At 53.5% G+C, this 24014-nt stretch overlaps 1 protein-coding gene across 6 annotated transcripts in view; it reads right to left on the bottom strand.

The window, feature by feature from the left end:
* The window catches only part of SSBP3 (single stranded DNA binding protein 3), a 161195-nt gene that overhangs the window by 45760 nt on the left and 91421 nt on the right, over positions 1–24014 (bottom strand). For all 6 annotated transcript variants that reach the window (XM_032303680.1, XM_032303684.1, XM_032303682.1 and 3 more), the window contains one exon: positions 1018–1107. In XM_032303680.1, the coding sequence (XP_032159571.1) occupies positions 1018–1107 (90 nt within the window). The remainder of the gene's footprint in view (positions 1–1017; positions 1108–24014) is intronic.

Raw genomic sequence — 24014 nt, 5'->3', positions numbered from 1 at the left:
GGGCTTCACAGAGAAATCTCGGCACTCTTTTCTATATGACAGCTCTTTCCATAGTCTTATCTGGAAGTGTTAGCCTTTCAAAGGGGTGGGGAACATAGGCAGGTTCTCAAACCCTGCCACAGACAGGTCTGAATGAATGAAATGTTACACTCAGAGAAGCTCCTCTAGCCCTGCACGCTAACTCCTTTCTGAGATGGCAGCCCCGGTCTCAGCCTGCTTAAAATCGAAAAAACCCCTATCCCTTGTGCCAGGGGACCATGGAAATAGGGGGAGGAGCAGGCACAGAGAGGCCCGGCAGCCACCCCCAACCCTGATAGGAGATGAAGCCCCCAGAGGCTGACAAGGGGTCTTTGGGAAGAGACCAGACTCCCACTCCACGTGGGATGTGCCCCTGTCTTTGGCGGGCGGAGTACGGGCACAGATGCTCACGGAATGCCGACTGCGATTGCACTCGGAAAAAATGAAGTGGTTAACCAGAGGGAAAGGATTCTGAGACCTGCCAGGATGGTGGGTTTTTTGTGTTTTTTTTAGATTACGCCTAAGGTTTGTAGTTTGGACAGGCAAAGTAAACAATGACGATGACAGCAGCAACACAACAGAAACAAAGAACAGTTTACTTGCTATTAAAAAAAAAAAAACAAAAAAACAGCCTTTTGTTATAAAAGACAGCTCCCCACTGCCTCCCCGACGATGGGCTGTGCTGTGCTGTGCCTTCGAAGATGGTGTGAAGAAAACCCACTCTAGCAGAAGTGACACAGCATGTGCAAGGGGCGGGGGGGGGGGGGGGGGGGGCGGCGGGAGGGTGTAGGAAGGGCAGCTACTCCCATCTCTTTTCTCCCCTCTTCAGGTTTTGGAAGGGGTGGAGAAAGGGATGGGAGGGGTTGGAACCAGCACAAAGCAACTGTATTTAGACCATGGCAAACTGAGCTGCTACTTACTTCTCTCTCCCTCCCTCCTGCCCACCTGGACCTGGCCTGGAGCCTAAGGAGCAGGGGACCGAGGGGGCCCAGCACGTACCTGAAAGAAACCTGGCGGGATGGGGCCTCCTGGCATCCCATCGTTGGGGGGAATGTTGCCAAGCACAGGGCTCGGGGCGGCTGCTGCACTCTGTGGAGACAAGAAGTGGGAGAGTGAGAGGTGGGATCTACCCTGAGAGACGTAGGGCTGCAACCCCTCCCCCTCCCTGCCCCCATTCTCCCAGTCTGCCGATCTGCCCACATCCTTCGAAGACCCTCCTCGAACATCATCCTCCCAGGTGTGTCTCTCACTGGGCAAATGATGAACTCTTTGAGCCTCTGTTTTCTCATCTCTAAAATGGGAGAACATCATCTACTGCTTTGCACACGCACCACAGAACACAGTGCCCAGCAGCTGTTGCCAGTGTATGGACACCCTGCCTTACACACTCAGCTGCTTTATGGGGTCCCTGCAGGGCAGTGGGGGGAAGGAGGTTTTATAAACATTTGCGTCCCCTCCAAGAGGCTGCATGCTGTATGGGTGAGCATGTCAATCACTACCCACAGCTTAATGAATGAACAGGGAGACCCGCTGGGAAACGTCCTTGGAGAGCCTGAGGAGGGCAGGGCTCTTTTGGGCCCATCAGAGTCTCGGGGGGCCACAAGAGATGAGATGGGCCGTGCAGCACGGGGAGTGGAAGCACTTTTCTTCTTAAATGCTGCTATTCCAGCATTTACCTAGTACATCTGCCTCAGCAAATGCCTCCCGGGAGTGAACAGACGTGGTTCTCCCCAGCCTGGCTTCCTTCCAGGCAATCTGTGTCCCACCTGCCATGTGGTCAGCGTGTCTGAACCTGGGCCTGCACGCACACAGGCAGGGTGAGGCTGATGGGGCAAGTCACACACACACACGCCCCCACCCCACTGCCACCCTGCACACACACCCCCCACTCCTCCTGCAGGACCCCCTTACTCCACTTCCATGTCACCAACCTCACACATACCCCCCACTGAGAATCTGAGAATTCACCAATTCTCAATCACCAATTTCCTCCCAGGGCTCTGACCTGTTCTCTGGGACAAGAGTAAGCCCCCCAGGGTTTTGGGACAAGAGTGAGCCCCCTGGGGTCAGGAACAGGAAGGAGGCCGCTTTTTCTCTTACAAATGCAGCAGAATTCACTTCTTCCCTTTCCTCAGCCAGGAAAGAGGAACCAGAAGTCCTAACTTCCAACTGTGACTGAAGGAAATGAGGTAATGTGTGAATCCCATTGGCCGTGGCAAGATGAACAGATACCCCCTACCCCAGGGACCCCTGCATCTGGGCTCCAGGGCCATTACCCGTACCAGCAACAGAGGGCCGTGGGCAAGCCGAGTGGCTTTCCAGATGGTTTCCTGTACAAACTGGGGGTTGCCGTTGTCCTGCCTGCTCGTTGGGATTGTGGAGGATCATGGGACAGAATGGCCTATATTTGTGCACCAGGAAAGCTCGGTAATCTGAAAGCAAGGAGGGCTCGCTATGGGCAGGCACTGGGTGTCTTAGCAGACTCAGCTAAAGAGACTGGAGTGGAGATGGACCGGCCAAGCCAGCCCAACCTCTCAAATGCTTCTGTCTACCGACAGGCAACTCTCGCTCGCTAACCATCCTGTCATGTGTGACCAGCATCCCCAAACACCACGAACGAGGTCTTTCCACATTCTCAGGTGAGAGCCCCACTCAGGAGGATGAGGGGCAAACTGCCTCTGTCTGCCCGCCCCCGCCCTGCTCACCCCACTACTATCTGGGCAAGGGCCACCTGGGGGACTATGCCAGGCTATCCATTAGCTGCACTATTTTATAATCTCTGGTTGGTGGGTCTGTGGAAATGCACCTTCTCAGGATTTACAGCCAACAATTATTCCCTGGAAGCAGGGGCAGCAAAGTTTTAAAGAAAAATCATAGGGAGGTAAAAAGGCACCCACGTTTTCCTCAAGTTTTGTCAGAGACCGGTTTTCCATTTAACTCTTTAATCCTTCAGGAAGTTGTTTTGGTACAGAATATAGATTTTACTTCTCAGGCAGTGGCCTCAGTATGATTTTGTCCCACTCATTTGAAATCCAGAGGCAAAATCCTGACAAAGACTTGGGTCTCTTTCTGTGCTTTTAAATCCTGTCCTGCGTCTCTACTGTTCCATTGTCATGGTCGGGGTTTCACCGTGGACATGACCTTCTCCTCCAACTCTTCAGTGGAAGTTTTCTGGCTCATTCTCACCCACCTGTCCCTCCAAACATCAGATCATTCATAGAGGTCACCCTCCTACCGAAAGAAAAAAGTTCATATACGTGTATACGTGTACACACACACACCCCTAATGCATGTACGCATATACGTGAATACAGATCTGGAGGAGAAATGCCTTCTTTCTTCAAACTGAGGTGCCCTCCCAGGACACGGTCTTTCTCCAATGACTCACACCTTTGTGCAAGTCCCGCATTCAAGCAGGTGCGGGGGCAGTGACAGTAATTACCGGGAAGGTAGGAGTAGGCGACAGGGGGAAAAGCAAAACCTTGTCTTGCTAAAACTGACTAAATGTTTTATTCAACAAATGTGGCACCAACTTGTCTGGGGGATGAGGACAGGAAAGATGGAGCTCCTGACTGGGGAGGCCCCGGGTGGCATGCCTGGCAGGAGCCACTGGGCCTGATGCTAGAAACAGGCTGGGTACTCCCTGCCACTCGCCTGCCTTCTCTCTCCCTGAACCCCCAGCCAGCCTCTTAGGTGGACACGAGCACCCCGTCTGACAGAGACACAAACGTCTTCGTGAGGAGAGTGGGCTCAACACAGCCCTCTCTCGTTTGTCCTCCCTGTCTGGATCTACTCCTCTCCAGCCTTCAACCCAGATCCGTGCTCTGTTTTCACAGAAAGATCCGGAAAGTCTTACCAACTTGATTCTTTAAATTAGCGTTTATCATTTCATATACGCTTCCTTTTTACAGAACGCAGCAAAGGAAAAAGAAAATTAGCGATCGTGTTTTCTTAAATAATGTCAAGAGCACGTCCCTTCTCATTACACGGCCGAAGAAAACATGAGTTTTTAACGAATCTAGTATTATACAGAGGTAACATTATTTAACCAAGTATGGTGTTTGCTACTCTGACAGTTACCAAATGGTGCCTCTCTTGTATTTGGACCTATTTTTTGGGTCACTACCTTTTGAAATGGTCTCTGCTGGCCACTTCAAGATCTACTTTTATGGAAAGATGTCCATGTTCCTTGTTATCGGTATATTTGACTTCTTCCTTAGTGATATATAAGAGCTCTTTATATTTTAAGGATATCACATAAAGATATCTTAGAATTTAAAAAAGAAAGAAAGGAAGGAAGGAAGGAAGGAAGGAAGGAAGGAAGGAAGGAAGGAAGGAAGGAAGGAAGAAAGAAAGAAAGAAAGAAAGAAAGAAAGAAAGAAAGAAAAATACCCCACACTTTTAAATGAAAATTTGAACCCAGGAACATGACTTACAAGTCTCCCTCCCTTTGAGAGTTCCTTTTCCTACAAAATTAGAAGTAAGTTCATGGTTCTAGGAACTGTGGGTGGGTGGGTGCAGGGTCCATGGTCCTTTGAATGCAGGGCTAGGGTAACCGTGGATGGTACAATTCTCTGACATCTGTGGGGAGGACAGATTTCTGCTAGCCTCCAATGAAAGGAAAGCCGTATTAGCAGTGATTAAGGTAGCAGGAAGCTGAGGAGACAACTTTTATCATTCAAAGCCTCATCCAGCAGCAAACATAAGCAAAATAATGAACTTGAATTATGACAGATACTGCTATTCTTCGATTATGAAAGAAATATGTGCTCATAATGGAAAACTTTCAAAGGGGCAAAAAAGTACAAAGAAGCAAATGAAAAGCAGCAAAAGATTTACAAGGCAACGAAAGGGTTAAGTACTACCTGTGGTTCACAGAACCCAGTCCTCCAGACCCCTCCTCCCACCCCCACACCTGAGAGCAGGGGCTGTTTTATACCCCTCTCTGAGATGGGAGGGCATACAGCAGGTGTTCAATAAATGATTATGACTTTTATTATTCAAAGACCTGCTCAAACCTGGCCATCTAGAGCCAGGCCTTTAAGGATTGCTAGAAATCGGCCTCTCCCTGCGGTTTCTAGCTTTGAGTTAGAGCTCCATTAAGGCACTCAGCAAAGCGTCTCATGTGAGTTTTCTCTAAAAACACAAAATCCAGACCAAAAGCCCCTGACGTTCACCATGGCCTACAGCTGTCAGGGCTGTGGGGGGTCCAGGGATGGAACCTCCCACTAGGGCAGGGAAGTAAAGAGCTCTGGATTCTGAAGCCAGAGACCTCTCTATGGGCTCAGGTCCTTGCTGGGAGCCTCAGTTTTCCCATGCATCCAATGGCAGGGTTAGACGGGAAAGAATAGCTAGTGCATGAACAGGAGGACAGTCCTCTTTCTGGAAGACTCCGAATTTTAACTCTTTTCTGCTCACTAAAGAACACGTAAGAGATCAAAGATTAAAAACCACCCAGACACCTCTGCAGGTAATAGCCTTGACATCTGAGCTCCACCGGCCCAGGCCCTCCTCACCCACATTTATCTAAATACACATATGTACATGGACTAAAAAAAACAGAATCAAATCAGGCATGCAGTTTGGTAACTCATGCATTAAAAATAAATAAATAAATAACTTTAAATTCTTTTCTAAATAGAAAACAGGCCTTGCACTGGGTGGCGGGGCCCACTGCAGCCAGCTGCCTCCTCTAAGACTCGGGGGTCAGATTCAACATGCCAAGCTCAAGGTGCCTACAGACAACTGCCTGAAGCTCCTCGAGGTCCCCTGCAAAGTATGGTATTTTTGTTCATGGCCTGGGAGCGTTCCAAGGAGGACTGATCCCACAACCCTCTCCCTCAAGAGTAGGCCTTCTTTACGATCCCACGGTGGTTACAAAGCCAGCCGGGTCCAGGGCTCACCGCAGAGCCTCAGCCTGCCCTGCACTGCAGCCCCAGCTGGCTGGTCTCCCACATGCCCTCCAATGAAAGGCGGTCCTCACTAGCACATCTGCTTTTCAGCAGTGACCCCCCTTCCCTTGGCTAGTGCCGAGCATCTCAATGCACCCTCCACTAACCCACCCAACACCAGTAGAGGACAAATGCACATGGCAAGTCCCAGACATGATGCCGGGCCCTTTCCTCGCTCTGTAGCAGTAAGTCCCCTGGGGTTCCAAGAACAGCAGGGTCAGTCCAGAGGAACCAGGAGACAAGCTCCCAGGACCTCCCATCTCGCATCTCAGAGCATCTTGTGCTAGGGGACAAGTGCTCATACTTCCTTCCACGAGTGTGGGTCTGGGGGATGGTCCCTGTAAGGTGTTCTCTTCCAACCCCCACCCAGGGAACCTCAGCTATCCTCACTCACAAATTAGCATGGGATCCCCCCAGCCCTGGCCTTTGTACTCATTTTCAATCTTTTAAAGTGATCCCCGGGGTGCCTGGGTGGCACAGCGGGTTAAGCATCTGACTCTTGGTTTCAGCTCAGGTCATGATCGCAGGGTTCTGAGATCGAGTCCCACACTGGGCTCCACAATCAGTACAGAGTCTGCTTGGAATTTTCTCTCCCTCTCCCTCTGCCCCTTCTGCTCATGCATGTGTTCTCTCTCTCTCATAAATAAATCTTAAACATAAATAAAAATAGAAATAAATAAACAGAAATCACCAGCGAACTGAATAAAACCAAATGCTCAGTGAACCGCAGGACTCCTACCTGCTTGGCCAGCCCCTCCTGGTTTACAAGCCTGCAAAATGCAACTTTGTTTGGCGATCCCCTCCCTCCTCGCCCCACCCCAATACTCAGGCCTCGGGCGTGTAGCAGCACAGAGCCCACACGCAAAACCACCAAGGATAAGGCCTTTCGCAAGTGAAACTCAACACAGGTCCCGTGGCCAAGCACGCGGGACACCACACACGCGGGACACCACAGGATGTGTGGCATACAGGCTGGGTGCATGCAGATGGGAAGAGAGGTCACTTAGAGGAGTGAAGGCATCCCTGTGCTGCCTCTGTGAGAAACGAAGGTCTCTGTAGGACGCCTGTGTCCAGAGAAGGAGGGACGCTTGCGCGGGTGTCGAGACAGGGGTTTCAGCAATCTGTGCAAAAAGCTCCGTCCCTCTGGGCCGAGTTTCCTAGAGGATTTGTTAACCCAAGCAGGACAGATGAGCTGAAGATGTTGACGAGGGAGCGGACAGAGTATCATCACTCAGACAGAAAGGCCAAGACAGAGAGAAGCAGGGTCAAAAGAGGGAGAGGGGACCGGAAGAGGCCTCTTGGTTTTATGCACAGACCACAGAAGAGAATCAGTTCTGGAGAAGAGGGGCTCTAATTCTGCAGCCTGGAGAAAACACAGAGCTGTTGCTACGTGAAGAGACAGAACCAGCTGGTATTAAAAATAGGTTCAGATGACACACGGGAGTGAATGACACAGGATCCCTGCCTCCAAATAGCCAGGGGGCTGTCACATGGAAGGAGGAGTGGACGTGCTCTCTTGGTGCCAAGGGACAGCTCTGGGTCCAGGAGGAGACACACTGAGCTACAAAAAGCTTCTCCAGGCCTGAGCATCAGCATAAGCTGCCTCAGGAAGTGGTAGCCTATGTGAACTTGGGGCGGCTCATGGCTGGGACACAGCAAGAAGAGCACACTGCAGATCTGAACTGGTGGGGCTCGATCTCTGCTCTCCGGCTCTGAGCCATGTGGACTGTCTCAGCCTCACTTCCCCTCGGTTACCCACCACTACCTGGTGTTGCATGGAGATATCAGCATAGAGGACCCCTGGAGTGAGGGTCCCTGGACCAGGCTCCCACTCTGGCTGCGCACCACCTACGGTGTGACCTAGGCCACCGCAAGCCTTCCTGCCCCTGGCCTCTGCTCAGCTCCAAACGAGGTGGCTGAGGTCCTGCTATTTCAATGAAACAGGGAGATCGCACTGAGCTCTAGCTGAGCAACCGGAAAAAAGGCCACGTGGAGGCAGAAAAAGACCTGACCAGCCACAGTCAGGCCATCAGGCCCCAGGGAGAGCTGTCGTGGCACCGGAGCCTCTTCCCAAGTGTCCTGGGTGAGGGGTCAATGGTGTGGAGAAGGGATGCGGAGAACAGCATCTGCCTTTCGTCCTGACCCCAGAGATCAGGGGCGGGGATGGTGTGACGGACTCTTCAACATCCCCTCTGAGATGTCATTTCTGTTTACCATGAGGAAACTGAGGCACAGAGAAGCACATGATCATGAGTGGCTCTAACTTTAGTCTCTCTGTTCCTCCACCCCTCCCCCAGTCTTGGGTCCAGAAACCCCAAAGCAGTGTCCAACCAACCCTGTGAGGGGAGTTCTGTATGCTTTTTGACACTTAGGAAAAGAAACGGCAGATCATTACAGACATGGGGCGAGCACAAGGCATTCTCTGCATTTGGGATCCTCTCTACCTGTTCTACTCTTCCCCCTAAGGGGACTGACCTAACCCTGCTCCTTCCAGCAAATAATTGAGGGACCCGGCCTTCAGCAAAGGGTGTGGTAAGGGGTGTGTGTGTGTGTGCACGCGTGTGCGTACAAGTGTGTGTGCAGGAATGCATGAACCCACGGAAGAGGCTGCTGGATCTAACTGGCAAATTACCCTGGGAAGAGAAGGAGAAACGAGGTAGGTGGGAGATTAAAAAGGTTATGAGTGCTTTACACACGCTGGACGTTCTCAGCAAACGCTTGCTCCCAGGGCGGTGGGGGCGCGCCGTGCCTGCCAGGGAGGCAGATGACAGTACGTGGCTCTGCCCTCAAGGTCTGGAGGATGAAATGAGCCGCGGTGACAGCGAGCTGAGGGGTGTGGGAAGGTGCTCCAGGCGGGCGCGGGGAGGCGGGGATTAGCTGGATCAGGGAGGCTTTATGGAAGAGGTGGCACTCAAGCCAGGGCCTTAAAGGACGGCAGGACTCGAAGATGCAGGCGGTGATACAGAGGTGAGAGATTACCGCTGTCATCTCAACCCTCCCCACGAGCCAGGCCTTTGACAGCTGCTCCGCTCCTTCAGAGCGCAGATGCCACAGAGCCTCCATCTCCTCAGAGCTCCATCCCAGCAGCTCCATCCCAGCCCAGCTTGGGAGTGGGGGAGCCCGGGCTGGGCCTGACTCACTTCCCTCCTCCACAGGGGGGGCTCTTCTATGGGAGGGGAGTCGGCCACCCAATGCAGCGGCTGACTCTGCTGGCCCAGTTTCTCCCCTAAACTTCCCAATAAGCCAGTCAGTACTCTAGCTGAGGACTTTAAGGGATTTGACCAGGGTCACAGGGCTCGGAGGGGCAGAACTGGAGGTCAAGCCCAGATGTACTAAAACCAGAACCCATCTCGGCCACGTCCCAGCTTCTCAGATCTCAGTGCTGAAGATGATGTTTCAAGACAGTCACCCAGCACAGAGAGGTCAAGTGAGGAAGAGACCTAGCCCTTCTGTTCTCCAGGAGCCCTTCGTAGTCCTCTGTAGAGGGGGAGCCTTCTATCTTCTGCGGGGCATGGGAAAGTTAAATTGGAGTCTCAGGCGATGGGCTGAGGCCGAGACAGGTGATCGGCAAGCAGAAGCCCCTGCACCAGCGACACAGCACCAAGGCAGACAACAGACCCGCTGGGTCTCCGTGATTCCACAAATGCAGACCAGGCCAGGGAAGGAAAGGGGGTCGCGGCTGTCAGAGGACATAATCCGCTCAACAGAAGCCACTCTCCTGAGCAGTGGTCTCTCTCTACCCCATGTTAGAGAAATAGGATTTCATGTTTTAGAAAATGAAACAAAGGCACTCCCATCAGTACACTTCCAAGAGGAGAACTGGCTTCCTTCCCGGAACTGAGAAGGCCACGGCCACCATCCCACCAGGCCTTGCCCGTCCATCCCATGGAGCACCCAACCTCTTCTGGGAATTAGATCAAAGGGTACCGTTTGTGTAAGAGGCGGAACCCCACATAATTAATACCTGGTTATACTGTGGATGCCAGCCAGGGCACCCTCCTCCATGTGCAAACACCCCCTGGCTAGGCCACACAGCACAGGGCGCAGGTTCTAGGCGTGTACACCCAAGACCAAGGAGATTAAGGGCTAGAGGTGCCCCCGCAAATGAACAGTAAGAGTGGATCAACAGCACACTATTTGTACAACACTGATTTTCTCCTTAAAGAGAGATGAGCTCCGTGGCCTGGGTTTACACCATTAGCAACACACACACACACACACACACACACACACACACACACACACACACACAGTCTTAAAGGAGCTACTTACAACCGCAAACATGTCATAGTAGGCCAGTGACAGCTCCTTAACAAGAACACTGGCAGTTGCCTCTGCAAAGCGGAAAATTCCCTGGCGTGGACCCACACACACACTCAGTTCCAATGACAACTTAATCCTGCCAGGACTGAGGTGTGCAGAGAACAAAAAAATCGCCTGCTTCCAGAAACTTTTAAGGTTAAGACAAATCATTAAAGGCATGACCCTCGGAACCTCTTTCCAAAAACAGGAGCCCACACTCTGCTCAGCTGGCACCAAATTCAGCGGGGACAGAGCCACTTGCCCTCGGATCAGCCTCTACTGTGACAGGACGAATGTGCAGTCTGCGAAGTGCACTGGGGTCTCCCGATATCAAGGCCAGGGACACGGACCCTGGGCCAGGTGGGAGGCCAGTGAGCAGCCCACCACTGCGGTCTACATGGCCGGGGCACAGGCTCAGAGCTGAGCAGATGCCACCTACGCCTTGAAAGCATGCGTTAATTGCGCTAATTTAGCTAACAGTCTCTGTTTCGTCCCCCACCCCAGTCAACCAGCATCCTTTGGTACTGCTGGAGAGATGCAAGCTGTTGGCTTTAGTGTTATTTTGTCAGCCATTAAACGATTCATCGGAGTCATTAATTGATTTATTACTGCTGCCTGCTTAGAGGGTTTAGCAAATAGAGAATGATGTAGGTCACAACGCAAAGGAAATTGGACCAAACGACACCATGAGAAGCTGGGCACTGAGAGAGTGTGCCACTGTCCACTCGGGCAGCCCTCCATGCCCAGCTGTCAGATGGGTGGACAGCAGAGCTGGCTCTACTGCCTGAAATCCGGGTGCCAGACTGCCTCCTGCTCAGGCACTGGTGTTGCCAAAGATGTAGAAGGCAGAGAACCTTGTCCAGAGGTCCCTGGCAGCTGGGTTCCAGGCACCTGCCAGGCATGATCACCAGCAACTGAGTAAGAGGGGGAGAGAAGCCTCCACTGGCCCCCACCCAGTGCGTACTGGGCTACAATGGCTGGGATGGTGTGGCAGCCCTCCAGAGCAGTGGGGAGGCCAGGGAGAGGCCCCCAGCCAGGACTCTACTCCTGTGGAGGTAACAGGCTCCGGCCACAGTCCCTTCGTTCCTGCACTGCCCACAGGAGTGCGGGGACACCAACAGCTGATAGTAACAGGTGTCTCCTGACACCTGGCCCTTCAACATTTCTCTGACCCTCGCAAAGGTCCTAGGAGATAGGTGGCATTACCAACCCCATGCTGGCGAAGAAAACAAGCTGTCACACAGCAGGCCAAGGAACAGCAGTCCTGGGCATCAAACCCAGGTCCACGTGACTTCAAAGTCCACATGCCCTCCCCTCTCTCACACCCCCTTTAGCTGACACCTCAGCAATAAGCCCAACCCAAACTAGCTGGGTGACCAAGAGCAGAGAAGCCCCCTTCTTCTCAGAGCCCCCGGTGCCTCATTTATAAAGGAACAGAGTTAAGGTGGGGGAGCCCTGAGGTTCCTGCTGGGGCAGGAGGGGCTGCAGGACTCAGTTCCTCCCACCGCCAGCAGCACTGGCCCCGGGGCGGGAATGTTGGTGGCTTGGCCATGCTGCCAACACAGGTCACACCTTCCAGTGCCCACTTTCTGCCATGAATGCTCCTCATACTGGCAGCGGGAGCTCCCATGGTGACCCTGCTGCTCCACCTGACCTCCAAGCCCCCGCCCAAACACAGCAGGTCCAGGAAGCCCCCCACCCCACCCCCGCCAGGACCTGGCCGGGACCCCGGGAGTGCACAGGGAAGGTCTGCTGCATGGGGTCAGTGCAGAGAGCAGCTGCTCTCCTCCTGCTCTGCTCCCAATGCCTAGGGCTGTGAGCAAGCACAGGGAGTGGTGCTGACACAAGGGGAACCAGAATGGTCATTATTTTCCAAAAAAACCAAGAGGATTACAGGGTCACAGATTTGGGGGAGGCGGGGGAAGGAATACAGGTCTCTGTCTCTAAAGCAGGAAAGGTAAATGCTCTGGTTCCTGGTGTCCCTCAGGAACCAAACACTGGTCTGGTTGACTCCAATTCTTTAGTCACAGGTATCAGCCACTCAAAGACGTATCACCTGCCCACCCTGCCTTGCGGCACGGGAGAACAGAGCCCACCCAGGCAAGCCTTCTAAAGCCCTCCGAGGGCGATTATTTAGTTTGCTCCAAAGTGACGCAGAGGGGCTGCCGAGCCAGGTCAGGCGTCCAGCAAGAGCTGGCCAGCTTCAGTCCTCGGTACAGCCCACTGCGCGGAGCTCAGGGGCCCACTGACAACCCGTGAAGCGTTGGAAGGCAAGGCAGGGGGGCCCTTCAGAGCTCTCCCACAGAGCCTACAAATACTTGTTAGGTGTCTGTCAGGTGTACAAGCCATGGCTCTCTTGCCAGCATCGCCCCATAACGGATCCAGAGCATCCCAGAATACCTATCTTTCGGTGTCCTAATAAGAAACCCGCTCATGGGGTGGGGCGAGGAGCCCAGCCTGGGAGGACCTAACTCGTCAAAGGCTTCTAGGGGACAGAGGAGTTTATCTACTGAGAATTCGGACCCAAATGTAGCTTCTGAAACAGACCCAGGATTTCCCACAGAGGCAGTCCACCCTCTCTCCCATACAGAACTGAAAGCAAAACGAAGGTCTTCATGGAGACGTGCATCAGGGTCCAACAAGTGAGATGCTCGAAATCCCATGGAGAAAGAACCACCACGGTCACATACACAGCTTCAGGACCCTGACTCACAAAGGCCTTCCCTTCACCCGCATTTCCCTGATGCACACGCCCAACCGCTCTCCGCACAGGTCCATGCCTCTCTCCGGACCGCTCCTGCACGCTCCCTCCCAGGGTGCTGCCTCTCTATCCTTTATGTGGTCTTCATCACAGCACGTGTCACATCTGACTGGTAATTCCTTATTCAAGTCATCAGCTCTCTTCCCAGGGACAGGGGCAAGAGGGGCATACACAGCACAGACAAGGTGCTGGCTCTGTAAATATTTTTGGGGGGTGAATAAAATCCTTGTAGAAATCCTGCTTTTCAAGAATATCTACCATGTCTACGAAGTCCAATTCTAAGGCTAGCTAACTCAGTCACCTACTAATTTACCGTTTGGCTAGATCCATACAACTACTCCATCCACTCTAAATGACACACACATACACACACACCCACCACCGCCACCACTACCATACCCAGGCCTGTCTTGGGACACACCGCTCCCTCTGCCTGCAAAACCCAAGCTTTGGGCAACAGAAAACCTGCCTGCCAGTGCTGCTTGGGCCTTGCTGGCAAATGACTTGGGTAGGCCACTTGTCCTAGAGTCCCTGGCCAGCACAGTAGGATGCGATCGTCTGGATACCCCTCCTCCCAAGACAGCTATGAATTAACTAAAGCTGACATCTGGGCAAAGCAGCAGTGGTTGTCAGGCAACGACAGGGAGCAGGGTAGCCTCAGAGAGCTCAGAGAGCCATTCCCACTTTGGAAGGAAATCGAGACCGGGCCCAGTGGGCCGGGTGCAGTGAACAGATTCCAGTGGTCTTAATGTGTCTGGCTGAGATCTGGCTGCCTAGCTCAGCCCTCTTGGCCAAGCCTCCCTTCTGCCTCCAAACCGAAGCCTGTTGGTTATTCTTAGAGAGGCTGGATGCCCTGGTTCGCCCCCTCCCTGAAGAGAGATGTCTGCTCCCCTGACCAAGGGGCCTCTTTTTCCATAGGCTTTTTTTTTTTAAATATTAAGCAGCCCCCCCTTTTTAAAAAAAGATTTTATTTATTTATTTGACAGATAGAGATCACAAGTAGGCAGAGAGAGAGGAGGAAGCAGCCTCCCTGCTGAGCAGAGAGCCCGACGCAGGGCCCGATCCCAGAACCCTGAGATCATGACCTGAGCCGAAGGCAGAGGCTCAACCCACTGAGCCATCCAGGTGCCCCTTCCATAGGCTTCTTAATGGGGTGGAGAGAACCTGCCTACCACCTTTGGGGCTTGGGGACATCCAAAGTGGGAGGGGGCCCTCCTGGGCCTGGCTGGAAGCTGAGCAGGACAGCGAGGCAGAGGTCCCATCCTGAGATGCTTTTCTCCATGTCCCATAAAATGCACCCCGCAGGCAGGAATCCTCTACCAATGTGAGGATGGCCCTTCACAGCTGGAACCCCCAAACCACCAGTTTCTAAAACACAAGGTTCCTGCGATCGGAGATGAGCCACAGTGCAAGCCCTGAGCTCACTCGGGAAGAATGTATCCTCCTCCTCCTCCCTGATTCAGTCCCTTGCTGGACTTGAGAAGGGCAGAGAGAAGGAGGGCAGAGACCAGGCTCTCTGAGCCCACAGGGTCCTCCAGTTGCGCCCTGTTCTGCCCCCTCCCTGTGCTTACAAGGCCCTGGGAATGGCTCCAGCCTCTCCCCAACCAGGTCTCAGGTCCTCCACTCCCCGGGGGACACTGGGCTACTTCCGCTTTCTGTCCCAGACAGGCTCCCTATCACCTTCCATGGATCTACCTATAGAACTCCTGGTCATCCATCAATGCCAACCTCAAATGTCCCTGCCTCCCAGCCCAGAGCAAACACTAGTCCCTGAGCAGGTTCAGCCAGAGTTAGAACTCAGTATCAGAAGATACCAATTTCCACCTGCAAGTGTCTCAAGAGGCATCCAATGGAACATTCAATACCAATGAACTCCTGACCGAGGGCTGCCAAGCGGTAGAGTGCAGAGAGCTGTGGAAGAAGGGCTCCGGCTCCTCCAGCTCCCCGGCTAATTCAGATAGGCAGGCAATTCACCCTGACTCCAGACGCTCCCCCAATACAAGACGATACCTTTACTGGGGCTGGCATGAGACTTATAACAAATAGGAGGTAACAGAGAGAGGGGCTGTGGTCTCATGTCAGCCACTCCCTTCCCCCAACCCCAACCTCCCTCCTCTTGTGCCCTGAGCTTCAGCCCTGAGGAGCACTCTCTGGTCTCCAGCCTATGCACAGAGCATCCCCTCCACCCAGAGTGCCCACACATCTCCATCACCATTTCAACCCTCCACCTGGCCCTCGGGCAGCCCTGGGTACCGGGCAGGATGATTTTTTTCATCTTCCAATCCCATGTGAAACTCTACCTATGACTCTTCCAGGACTTTCTATGTGGCTTTATTATAAGGACAAAAGCTATCTCCCTGCAGGACTATTGGTTCCAAAGAACAGAATCCAAATATTTACTATGCCTAATAATTAATAACCATCGAATGACTGGGGACTATGAAAGGGCTTTTTGGACAAAGCTAGGCCTGGCCCTTCTGGGAAATTTCTTCCTTGTTTTTCTCCTTTATAAAGACATAACTTTAAAGAACAGAACAGACTTTCATTAACCCAAAGTCAGAAGGGACAAAGAGGGGCCTTATCTCTCGTGTTTCTGTTTTTCTCCTCAAGCAATCATTTCAAGAGACAAACATGGAAACCCTGGAAAAGGCTTGAATTTGAATCCTGGTTCTGTCCAAGCTTGAAACTTGTGGCAGGACTACCCTTAGTGGATGATCAAAGGCCACCACCACCACCAACACCCCCACCCCGCCCCAAATGTGTCTAACGCAGTCTTGTTTTTCTCCTGTTTTGTCTAATTCCATTTGAGACCACAGTCTGGGTCCTCTCCACTGAAGACGTAAGTTTTTGATTAGATTTAGGTAATCTGCCGGCCTTCAGAAACTCTGAATCTAGAACTTCTGAACAGGAGGGGTCCCCCACAGTCCCTCTGTTGTAGATGCAGCCTCCAGCTCAAAGACCTAAGTCAAGGGAAGGAATCAGATCCAGACTCGGGTATCCCAAGATGTCTATACCTTGGTGGTCTCCTCTAGAAAACTGGGCTAATGACCCTTGTTTCACAGAGTCTGTGAAAGTTTCCATGGCCTCCCCTACAATTCTGCCTGGCCTACGTCCTTCGGGTACTCCATAGAGAACTGCTGAACAGACACGGCTTCTCAAACTCTCTTCTCCGCCTCTGCTCCACCTAGGAGGGCCTCACCCTGAGGGGACAGGCTGGGCAGCACACACCTGTGGAGCCCTGCCCCACCCCCCTGGAGCGTTCCCATCCCTTGCCGGCCATGTGTCCCAGCAACGGAAACAAGCAGCCACAAGAGACAGGCGCCGGGGACAGCCAATCCCCCCCAACAACTTGGGAGGTCGGAACTCCACTCCTTTGCTTCACATCTGACCTGTCTCGCTGGCGAAGATCACGAGGGGCAAGCCTCTTCACCAGGTCACAGCTCTTCCTGGCTGGGTCCAGTCATCACAAACCCATGCCACCCACCCCTACCACACCCATAGGAACCAGAGAGAAGACCTCAGTCTTAAACTTAAACCTGCAACCGAGCCCAGTTTTGGGTGGGTCTCTTCAGCCTTAACTTGACCATCTGTAAAATGGGAAGTTGCCACTGCCTCGTGCAGGAATGTGGAACACAAATCAAGAAACAAACACAAAGCGTGGTGTGACCAGAAGGGCAACAGCACCCCCGGCCCCCAGACCATCAGAGGGGTGGGAAGAAAGGAGGAGGCTGTGGTGACAAATCCCTGGCTGGCTGCCCAACCCCCCACTAGCCCTTCCCCTCACTTATAAAATGAAGGGTGTGGATTCGACTCCTGGTCCTAAGCCGGGCCATACCTCAGAAGCACCAGGGAGCTCTGCAACTACCCAGCTGCCCACTCTCCCAGGCTGCAGGGATCAAGGCTTTTGGGAACCCCTGGATCAGATGTTCTAGCAGATTCCTCCTGGGTTCTGCTTCTGCCCTCACCAGGGAAAACAGACCCTGGGTCCAGTGATGACTAGTCACATAGGCAGGTCTCTTCTGCCCCTCACCCTCCAGGCTCCCAGGAGGCCTGCAGGAAGCCTCCGGATGCAGGTCGGGGCTTAGACAGCCGCCCAAACAGGTACGGGCCCAGATATAATTGGCCTCTCGGTTAAGCTTTCTAATCTCATTAAAGCTGCCTGCCTCATGCAGACCACAGCTCTGCATTTAATAACAGAAGAGCACTGCCCTGCCCGCGGTAAGCTCATTAGGTCTGGGGACACCCAAGAGGAGTGCGCTGGACCACAGCCCCTGGCCCAAGTTGGACCCCTCTCTGCCCTTCCATGCCATGCTGCCATGTGGATGTCAAAGACTCAGAAATTGGGGGGGGGGGGCGCACTGCAAAAGGGGCAGGCAGGCAGGAAGTGTTTAGAGCTGGGGGGGTTCAGGGCCAGTTGTGCCTACTCACCCTGGGAAGCCGGTGCTGTCCCCAGAACTTTCAATACATGCAAATACATAAATAAAAAGTAATTTTATTTATCTTAGGAGGGTGTGCTAACACCCACACCACACCATGAGACAGCCAACCCTCGGGGCAGAGTGCAGGGCTCACAGCAGCTCCCCATCCCTGAGACGCAATGGGAAGAGGAGTACAGGCTGGGGTCCAGAGGGCTGCATCTCTGGAAGAGAAGACCTGTCCTGCCACCCACCCTCGCCCCCACTCTCAGAGAGGAGGTACCCCGAAATCCTTTCCTGACAAGTGTGTGAGGAAGTAGCCAGCTCCTGGACATCAGCTCTGAGAACACCACAGTCAACGTGTGCAAACATCCCTGTGCAAACACACGTCACCCACTTCTCGGTCATCTCTACACGTCACCCACTTCTCGGTCATCTTCTCCATCTAAATACATCCCAAGAAAATAACTTAGCAGTGGTGAGAAATTCTGCCATGGTTCCAAAATAGCAAAAACAAAACACATACACACACACACACACACTCTCTCTCTCTCTCTCTCTCTCTCTTTCTCTCTCTCTCTCTCTGCTCTGCTCAAGGCGCCACACTGGGTCAAGGACAGGCACACATACACAGGCAACAACCAGCCAGAGTACGCTAGGGGTTCAGTCCTGCTGAGAGAGGTTGGTTAGTATTAATATTTAATAGGTAGGATAATATTTTAGAAGGGAAGGGACTCCGTGCAGGTTCCAAGCCAGACTCACACAGATGCCCTGTCCAAGGGAGATGTTTGGGGGCACGCCCAGCCAAGTACACATACACACCCATCCCCACCCCCTCTGGGACTTGCTTTAAGACACTGGCATTTTCCACTCCACTTGCCAAGAATGAAGCCACCCTGCCCTGTGTGAGCCTCAACCCCCTGGAAACAAAGGCGGCAGTCATGGGGGTGGGCTAGTGCACCTCGGGCACTGGGCCCGTGTCTCCCCCGCCCCCTGCCATCTCACCAAAGGGGAAACAAAGGCCCCCAGTAGGAGACAGACATGCCCAGAACCTGGCCAGGGTGCCTCTTATGCCACTATGCTTTCATTCTCTGGATAATTTGGAAAGAGGTGGCTTTTTTTTTTTTAAATACCCTCAGCAAATCTAAGCTGCTTACAATCACCACTAAGCCCACCCTCTCAGACACAAGAGAAGCAAGTTACTAGGAAAATGCTGAGGGTCGAGGGGGTATAGGCAACCCTCCAATCATGCCAGCTCTCAGTGGGCCAGGCCGGCTCCTCCGCCCCCGTACAACAGCCCCAGTGCCCGTGCACCCCAATCTCCATCTGGACTCGATCCTCAGGCCTGGAGCACCCACCAGCTTCCTCACCGGTGTGGCTGCTCCAGTCCTCCCCTCGTTCCTACTCTTTACCCCAAACTGACCTAATCAGGCCACTAACGACACCAGTTCATCAGCTCAGTACACTGTCTGCTATGGGATGCACACTAGCCTGGCTGGGCCCTTCTCAGTTCCAGCTCTGGCCACACAAACCCTCCTCCCTGAACAAATACGTCTTTTTGAGCTTCCAAGTGTTTGCAGATGTTTCCTTTACCCGGCAATGCCCTCCTCATAGACACCCCCTCTTTCAATCACCAACTTCTATTCCTTTTTCTTTTGTGGGACCCACAGAAAATGTCGAATACAGGAAGCCCTCCGGGCAGAGCCTTCTCTTGGGACTCAGCAACCGGGTCCACTGGAGCAGCATCAGCATCCGCTATGTCCTCTTTCCCGCTGACTGTGAGATCCCACGAAAAAGTCACTTAGGCATCTCCAGGGCCCTACTAAGGGTCCTGCACACCAAAGGTATTTGTAGGCCCACACAATCCACCACCCAAAAAATAACAAAAACAAAAACAAAAACAAAACAACCTTTAAGTCTCAGAACCAATACTAGAGATACTGTTCAATCCGATCCTGGTTGTTTTGTTTTGCTTTAAGTCAAGAAAACGAAGGCCCAGGGAGAACCAGAGTGTGTTAAGATCACAACGCGTTAGCAGTGCTTGGCTGGTGGCTGGCCAGAGTCTTCACTGACTCCTCCAGATCGGCCCAAAGTCCCCACAGGAAGACCAAACACAGGAGAGTGCTACGAGAAAGCGGGGCACAAGAAAAGACTACATGGAGCCTGGGAGAAAGTGCTTTGGGGACTCAGGAGCCCCACAGAAGGAAACACACAGGCCAGCCTGGAAGCCCCAAGTGGAGACTATGGGCTAGAATGTCCTGACGAGGTGCTCGACAAGGACAGGAGGAAGGACCAAGGACAGGACCTGGCACGGGGAGGCACTCAACATACATTTGCTGTTGCACAATTAATGGCACAAATGACCAAGTATAAACCAATGCCATGCATGGTGTCGCACAGGCCTGCATTGGGCTCCAGGATCCCGAAGAAAGGAAGGATTATTTCTGCCAGAGGGTGGGGCAGTCTGGGACAGCTTCACAGAGCAATGACATCTGATCAGACGCCATCTGTTATTTTTCTCTAATTGTTCCACATGTGTGAAATTTTGATTCTAAGCTAGAATGTGGACTCCGAGAAGCAGGGGCTGTGGCTGCTTCCCCTGCCTTCCCCAGCCCTTCTCTCCAAGGTGTCCCCTCCATGGGGCTCCTCATAGACACTGACAGCACACCAACAGGGGTGAGGGCCACACCCTTCTATTTCCTTTGAAATAGGAGGCAGAAGCAACGCTGGCTTCCCGCCAAGTCTGTTTTACCTGCAGAAGCTCCCTGACACCCATCAAGAAATCCTGCAGCATCCAGGGGCACTCCCAGCACCCCAACTGCCCTGTCCCCCTGTGTGACGTTAGAGACAGGCACTCTTAGGCTCTACTGAATACTTCCTGAGTCCAGTGGACGGCACCAAGTCTCTTCCACACCTTCCCTGCTTCCCCCCCCCACCAGCCCTGAAGCCAACAACTCTCTAAGACAGGAATCAACGCCCCCACTTGACAGACTGGGAAAACTGAAGCCTGGAGTGGGGTCACATGGCGAGGTCAGCGGCAGGTCCACGTGGGTCTTTCACATCACACTGCCCATAACATTACTGCTCTGCCCACAGTTTCCTGCAACAGAAGCATCCCCAAGTTCGCCTGGTGGAAATGAATGAGCGCCGACCCAGACATCCCACGTGCAAGGAACACCACCACAGGCACACCAACTATGATTTCATACCACCGACTCCCCCGTGGGGCAGACAGTACCAGGCGGGGTTACTCACAAACCATACTGTAGCCCCGTTTCTACAGTTGCACCCCATCTTCTCACTTTCCCGAGGCTTCGCCACCGCCCCCCGCCCCCACCACCCCCGCCACATCCTCGTTTCCGTAGAGGCCTAGAAGAAGGCAAACTCCAATGACTCCCTTTCTTGTTTGGATAATGGCCACTTCGCAATTCTCCCTCCTGCCCCAGGACCCTCACGGCTCCCGAGCAGGCGTATGGGCCAGGGAGAGAACAAACGGGAGGGGATGAAAAACACACACAACAGTAAGCTGCAGCCCAAACAGAACTAATCCATTCAGAGCCCAAAGAGGCTGAGCAGATGGGAAGCCGGCATTCCCCCGCCCGCCGCCACCCCGGCTTCCGGGGCCTTCACCACAGTGTGATAATTACAAAGGGTGACCCAGCCACATGCTCTTGGGGCCGCCCCTGCTCCCAGGCACCCGCAGGCGCCGCCTTCATCTGGTTTGTGTTTAGAGCCCTCCCCGAGCCTCCCCCAAGTCAGACGCACAAGGGCAGAGAGCACAAACACCCCGGCCTCGGGACACACTTCCATGGGAAACAGGGAGGCGCCAGCTCTGCGCCCTCCCCTCTGGCTTGTGGGCAGGAGGGGCAACACAACCCCTGAAGGGCTCCCCAGCCAGGTGACCCCTACTCTCCCCCAGGGCAGCTCCGCCTGTGTATCCTCCGAGTGCATCCCTGTCTGTTTGTCCCTCTGCCAGGTAAGTGGGAGGTCAGGGCCACCTGGGTCATTCACTGGGACACCCCCAGTGCTTACTTAGCACAGGGCAAGGCCGTGCAGAACACATGCAAAGATCTGCTTGAGGGAATGTCGACACAACTCCAATTAAGTATACTGCCATTTTTATTCCTTTGCATTTGTTCCTTTCTCTAAACCTTAAGCCCCCCAAAGGCAGAATGCCTCTCCTGTTCATTACCTCCCCAATGCCCGGCACTTCGACGGTGCTCAATGGATACCTGGTTGAGCAAAGGAATGACTGTTCACCGCCTTGAGGACCCTGAAGATCCACCAGTGGAGGGACAGCCAGAGTCCGGGAATGGGGGCGGGGGGGCGAACGGCGGCTTAGCTGTATCACTGGTGTCACCCTGCTCCTCTGTAAAAGGAGGGACAGCACCTCACTGGCAGCCACTGACAAGCCCGTGTGGCAGACAACAGCACTCGAACCTGGGTCCCAAGGCCCAGCCTGCCATGGAGCACGAGACCAAAGGCACCAAGGACGGGCTCACTGCTCCGAAGACGCCGTTGATCTGGCAAGGCCGATGAGACAGACAGGCGGAACAATTAGTGAACAAGATAATCACCCGGCCGATGGCATTGTACCGATAGAATAAAGTATGCGCTGTACGACACAATCAGAGACAAGAAAAGGAGCATGCTGCACTAATCACACAGGACAAAGAGTGAGCAAATGGAGCTGCCTGGACGCTGGAGCTGTAGAGGAGCGCTCTGGAGACAGAGGAACCCAAGGAGTATCTGGGGTGGGGCCTCCACCAGGAAGCCTCTCCAGATTGCCACTCCTTTCCTCAGGGCTCCTGCTAGCTCCTGCCCTGAGCTTACAGAGCACTCTGTCACTCTGGGTCCTTCTTTGGGCAATCTGCTATCCGCCACGTGCATGGGCAGACCAGGGGGCAAGCGGCAGGTCCTGGCCCTGAGCCAGCCCCCCGGTGATCGCTCAGGCTTTGTCATCTCAACATGCACAATCACCAGTCCCACGTGCTCGGAACCGTGATGAGCCTCTGTGCGCCCCGTCTCGTCCAGGCAGGCCTTATAGCTACCCCATGAGGTGAGGCCACGTGCCTTCTGCGGATAGTAAGCTTGGAGAGGGGGAAGCCACCGTCCCAAGGCCACTGGGCCAAAAATGGCAGAGTCAGAGACAATATAAAATAGATCCACTGCTCTGCAGATCTTCAGCTCCTAAATCTCCACACCCATGAGGGTCCAGCATGGAAGCCCTGTCCCCAAGGGGCTACTAAGTTCTTGGAGACACGGGCAGATCAGGAGACAGTGAAACACACACCAGATCTCAAGGACTTGGAATAAAGAGCAAATCTGTAACTCATCAATGATTTTTACACCGCTTACAACTTAAAATGATAGTGTTTTGGACGTATTTGTTTAGGAGTAAATAGAGTATACTACTGGAATGAATTCCTGTCATTTCTTTTCACCTTTTTTTTTTTTTTTTTTAGGGGATGATGAGAAAAGGTAAGAAGACAGGCATGGAGAAAAGCCAGGCAGGGACCAGTGCTGAGACATCTGAAGGGAGGTGTGCTATGGGGAGCAAGGCTGGGAGGAACAAATCCTAGCTCTGAGGTGCACTTGGAAAGCCTTTGGGCTGTTAGCTGAGTAAGAGGGGAAGCAGGACTTACTCCAGGGTCTAGCTCCAGGGCTGGTAGTCTCCACGACGTTTGTGAATGAATGAGCAGGAAGCAGAGGACAGGAGGGTATTGAAGGCGATATTTCAGACAACAGGAAGTGTGGAGGGAGCGAAAGAGTCGGGGGAAGGCAGCCCTGAGCCCTGCACCACCCCACCCCGTACACTGGGTGTGTGGGGTGACATCTGGCTAGAACTAGGGAAGGGCTTGGTCAGATAGGTTCACCGGTGCCAAATGAGAGAGGACGTGGAGAGCAGAGCAGGACTCGGACCTGGGAGTTCTGCTGAGAACAGGAGGCAGAGCGCGGAGCACACAGAGAAGAGAGCTCAGAACGAGGACTACGTGGGATTCGTGGCCAAGAACTAGTGGCCCACCCCACTGCCCTATAGAACACAGCAGCAATTCCTCTGTTTCCTAAGTTGAGGAGCATTGGATAGGGTCTCCCCACAGGGCCAGGAAACACTCATTCCAACCGGGCACAGACATTCCGGGGGTCACAGGGTTCGTCTCACATTGGGGTACAAAAGACGCCTTGGCGGGGGGGGCTGGTCGGGTAAGGCTGAAGAGGGGGTGGGGAAAGGACGTAGCAGGTGGAACTCTAGAAGAACAGGTCATTCTAGGAAGAAGGTCTGCTGTGTGCAAAGGCTACATGCCCAGGGGGGCAGGCAGAGGCAGAAGAGCAGAGCCTAGAGGGATCGCTGGAGCCAGCGCCAGGACGTCCTGCTGATAAGGAATAAATACTGTTGGTGCAAGGCTGGAGGTTGAGGCTGGGAATGTGGCTGGACAACGGACCAGTCCTCACTTGTGGAAACAACCCTCAGGCCTGGCCCAGGACCTCTCAGCTGTCCACTACCGATGGAGAAGGCAACAACCCAGAGCGACCCCCAACCCCACCGCCACTGCCATCACAAAGGGG

Source organism: Mustela erminea, chromosome 10 (genome assembly GCF_009829155.1).
Source record: "Mustela erminea isolate mMusErm1 chromosome 10, mMusErm1.Pri, whole genome shotgun sequence".
Lineage (NCBI taxonomy): Eukaryota > Metazoa > Chordata > Mammalia > Carnivora > Mustelidae > Mustela > Mustela erminea.
Note: the sequence above shows the minus strand (reverse complement) of the source record. Positions and strands in the feature narration are given on the sequence as shown.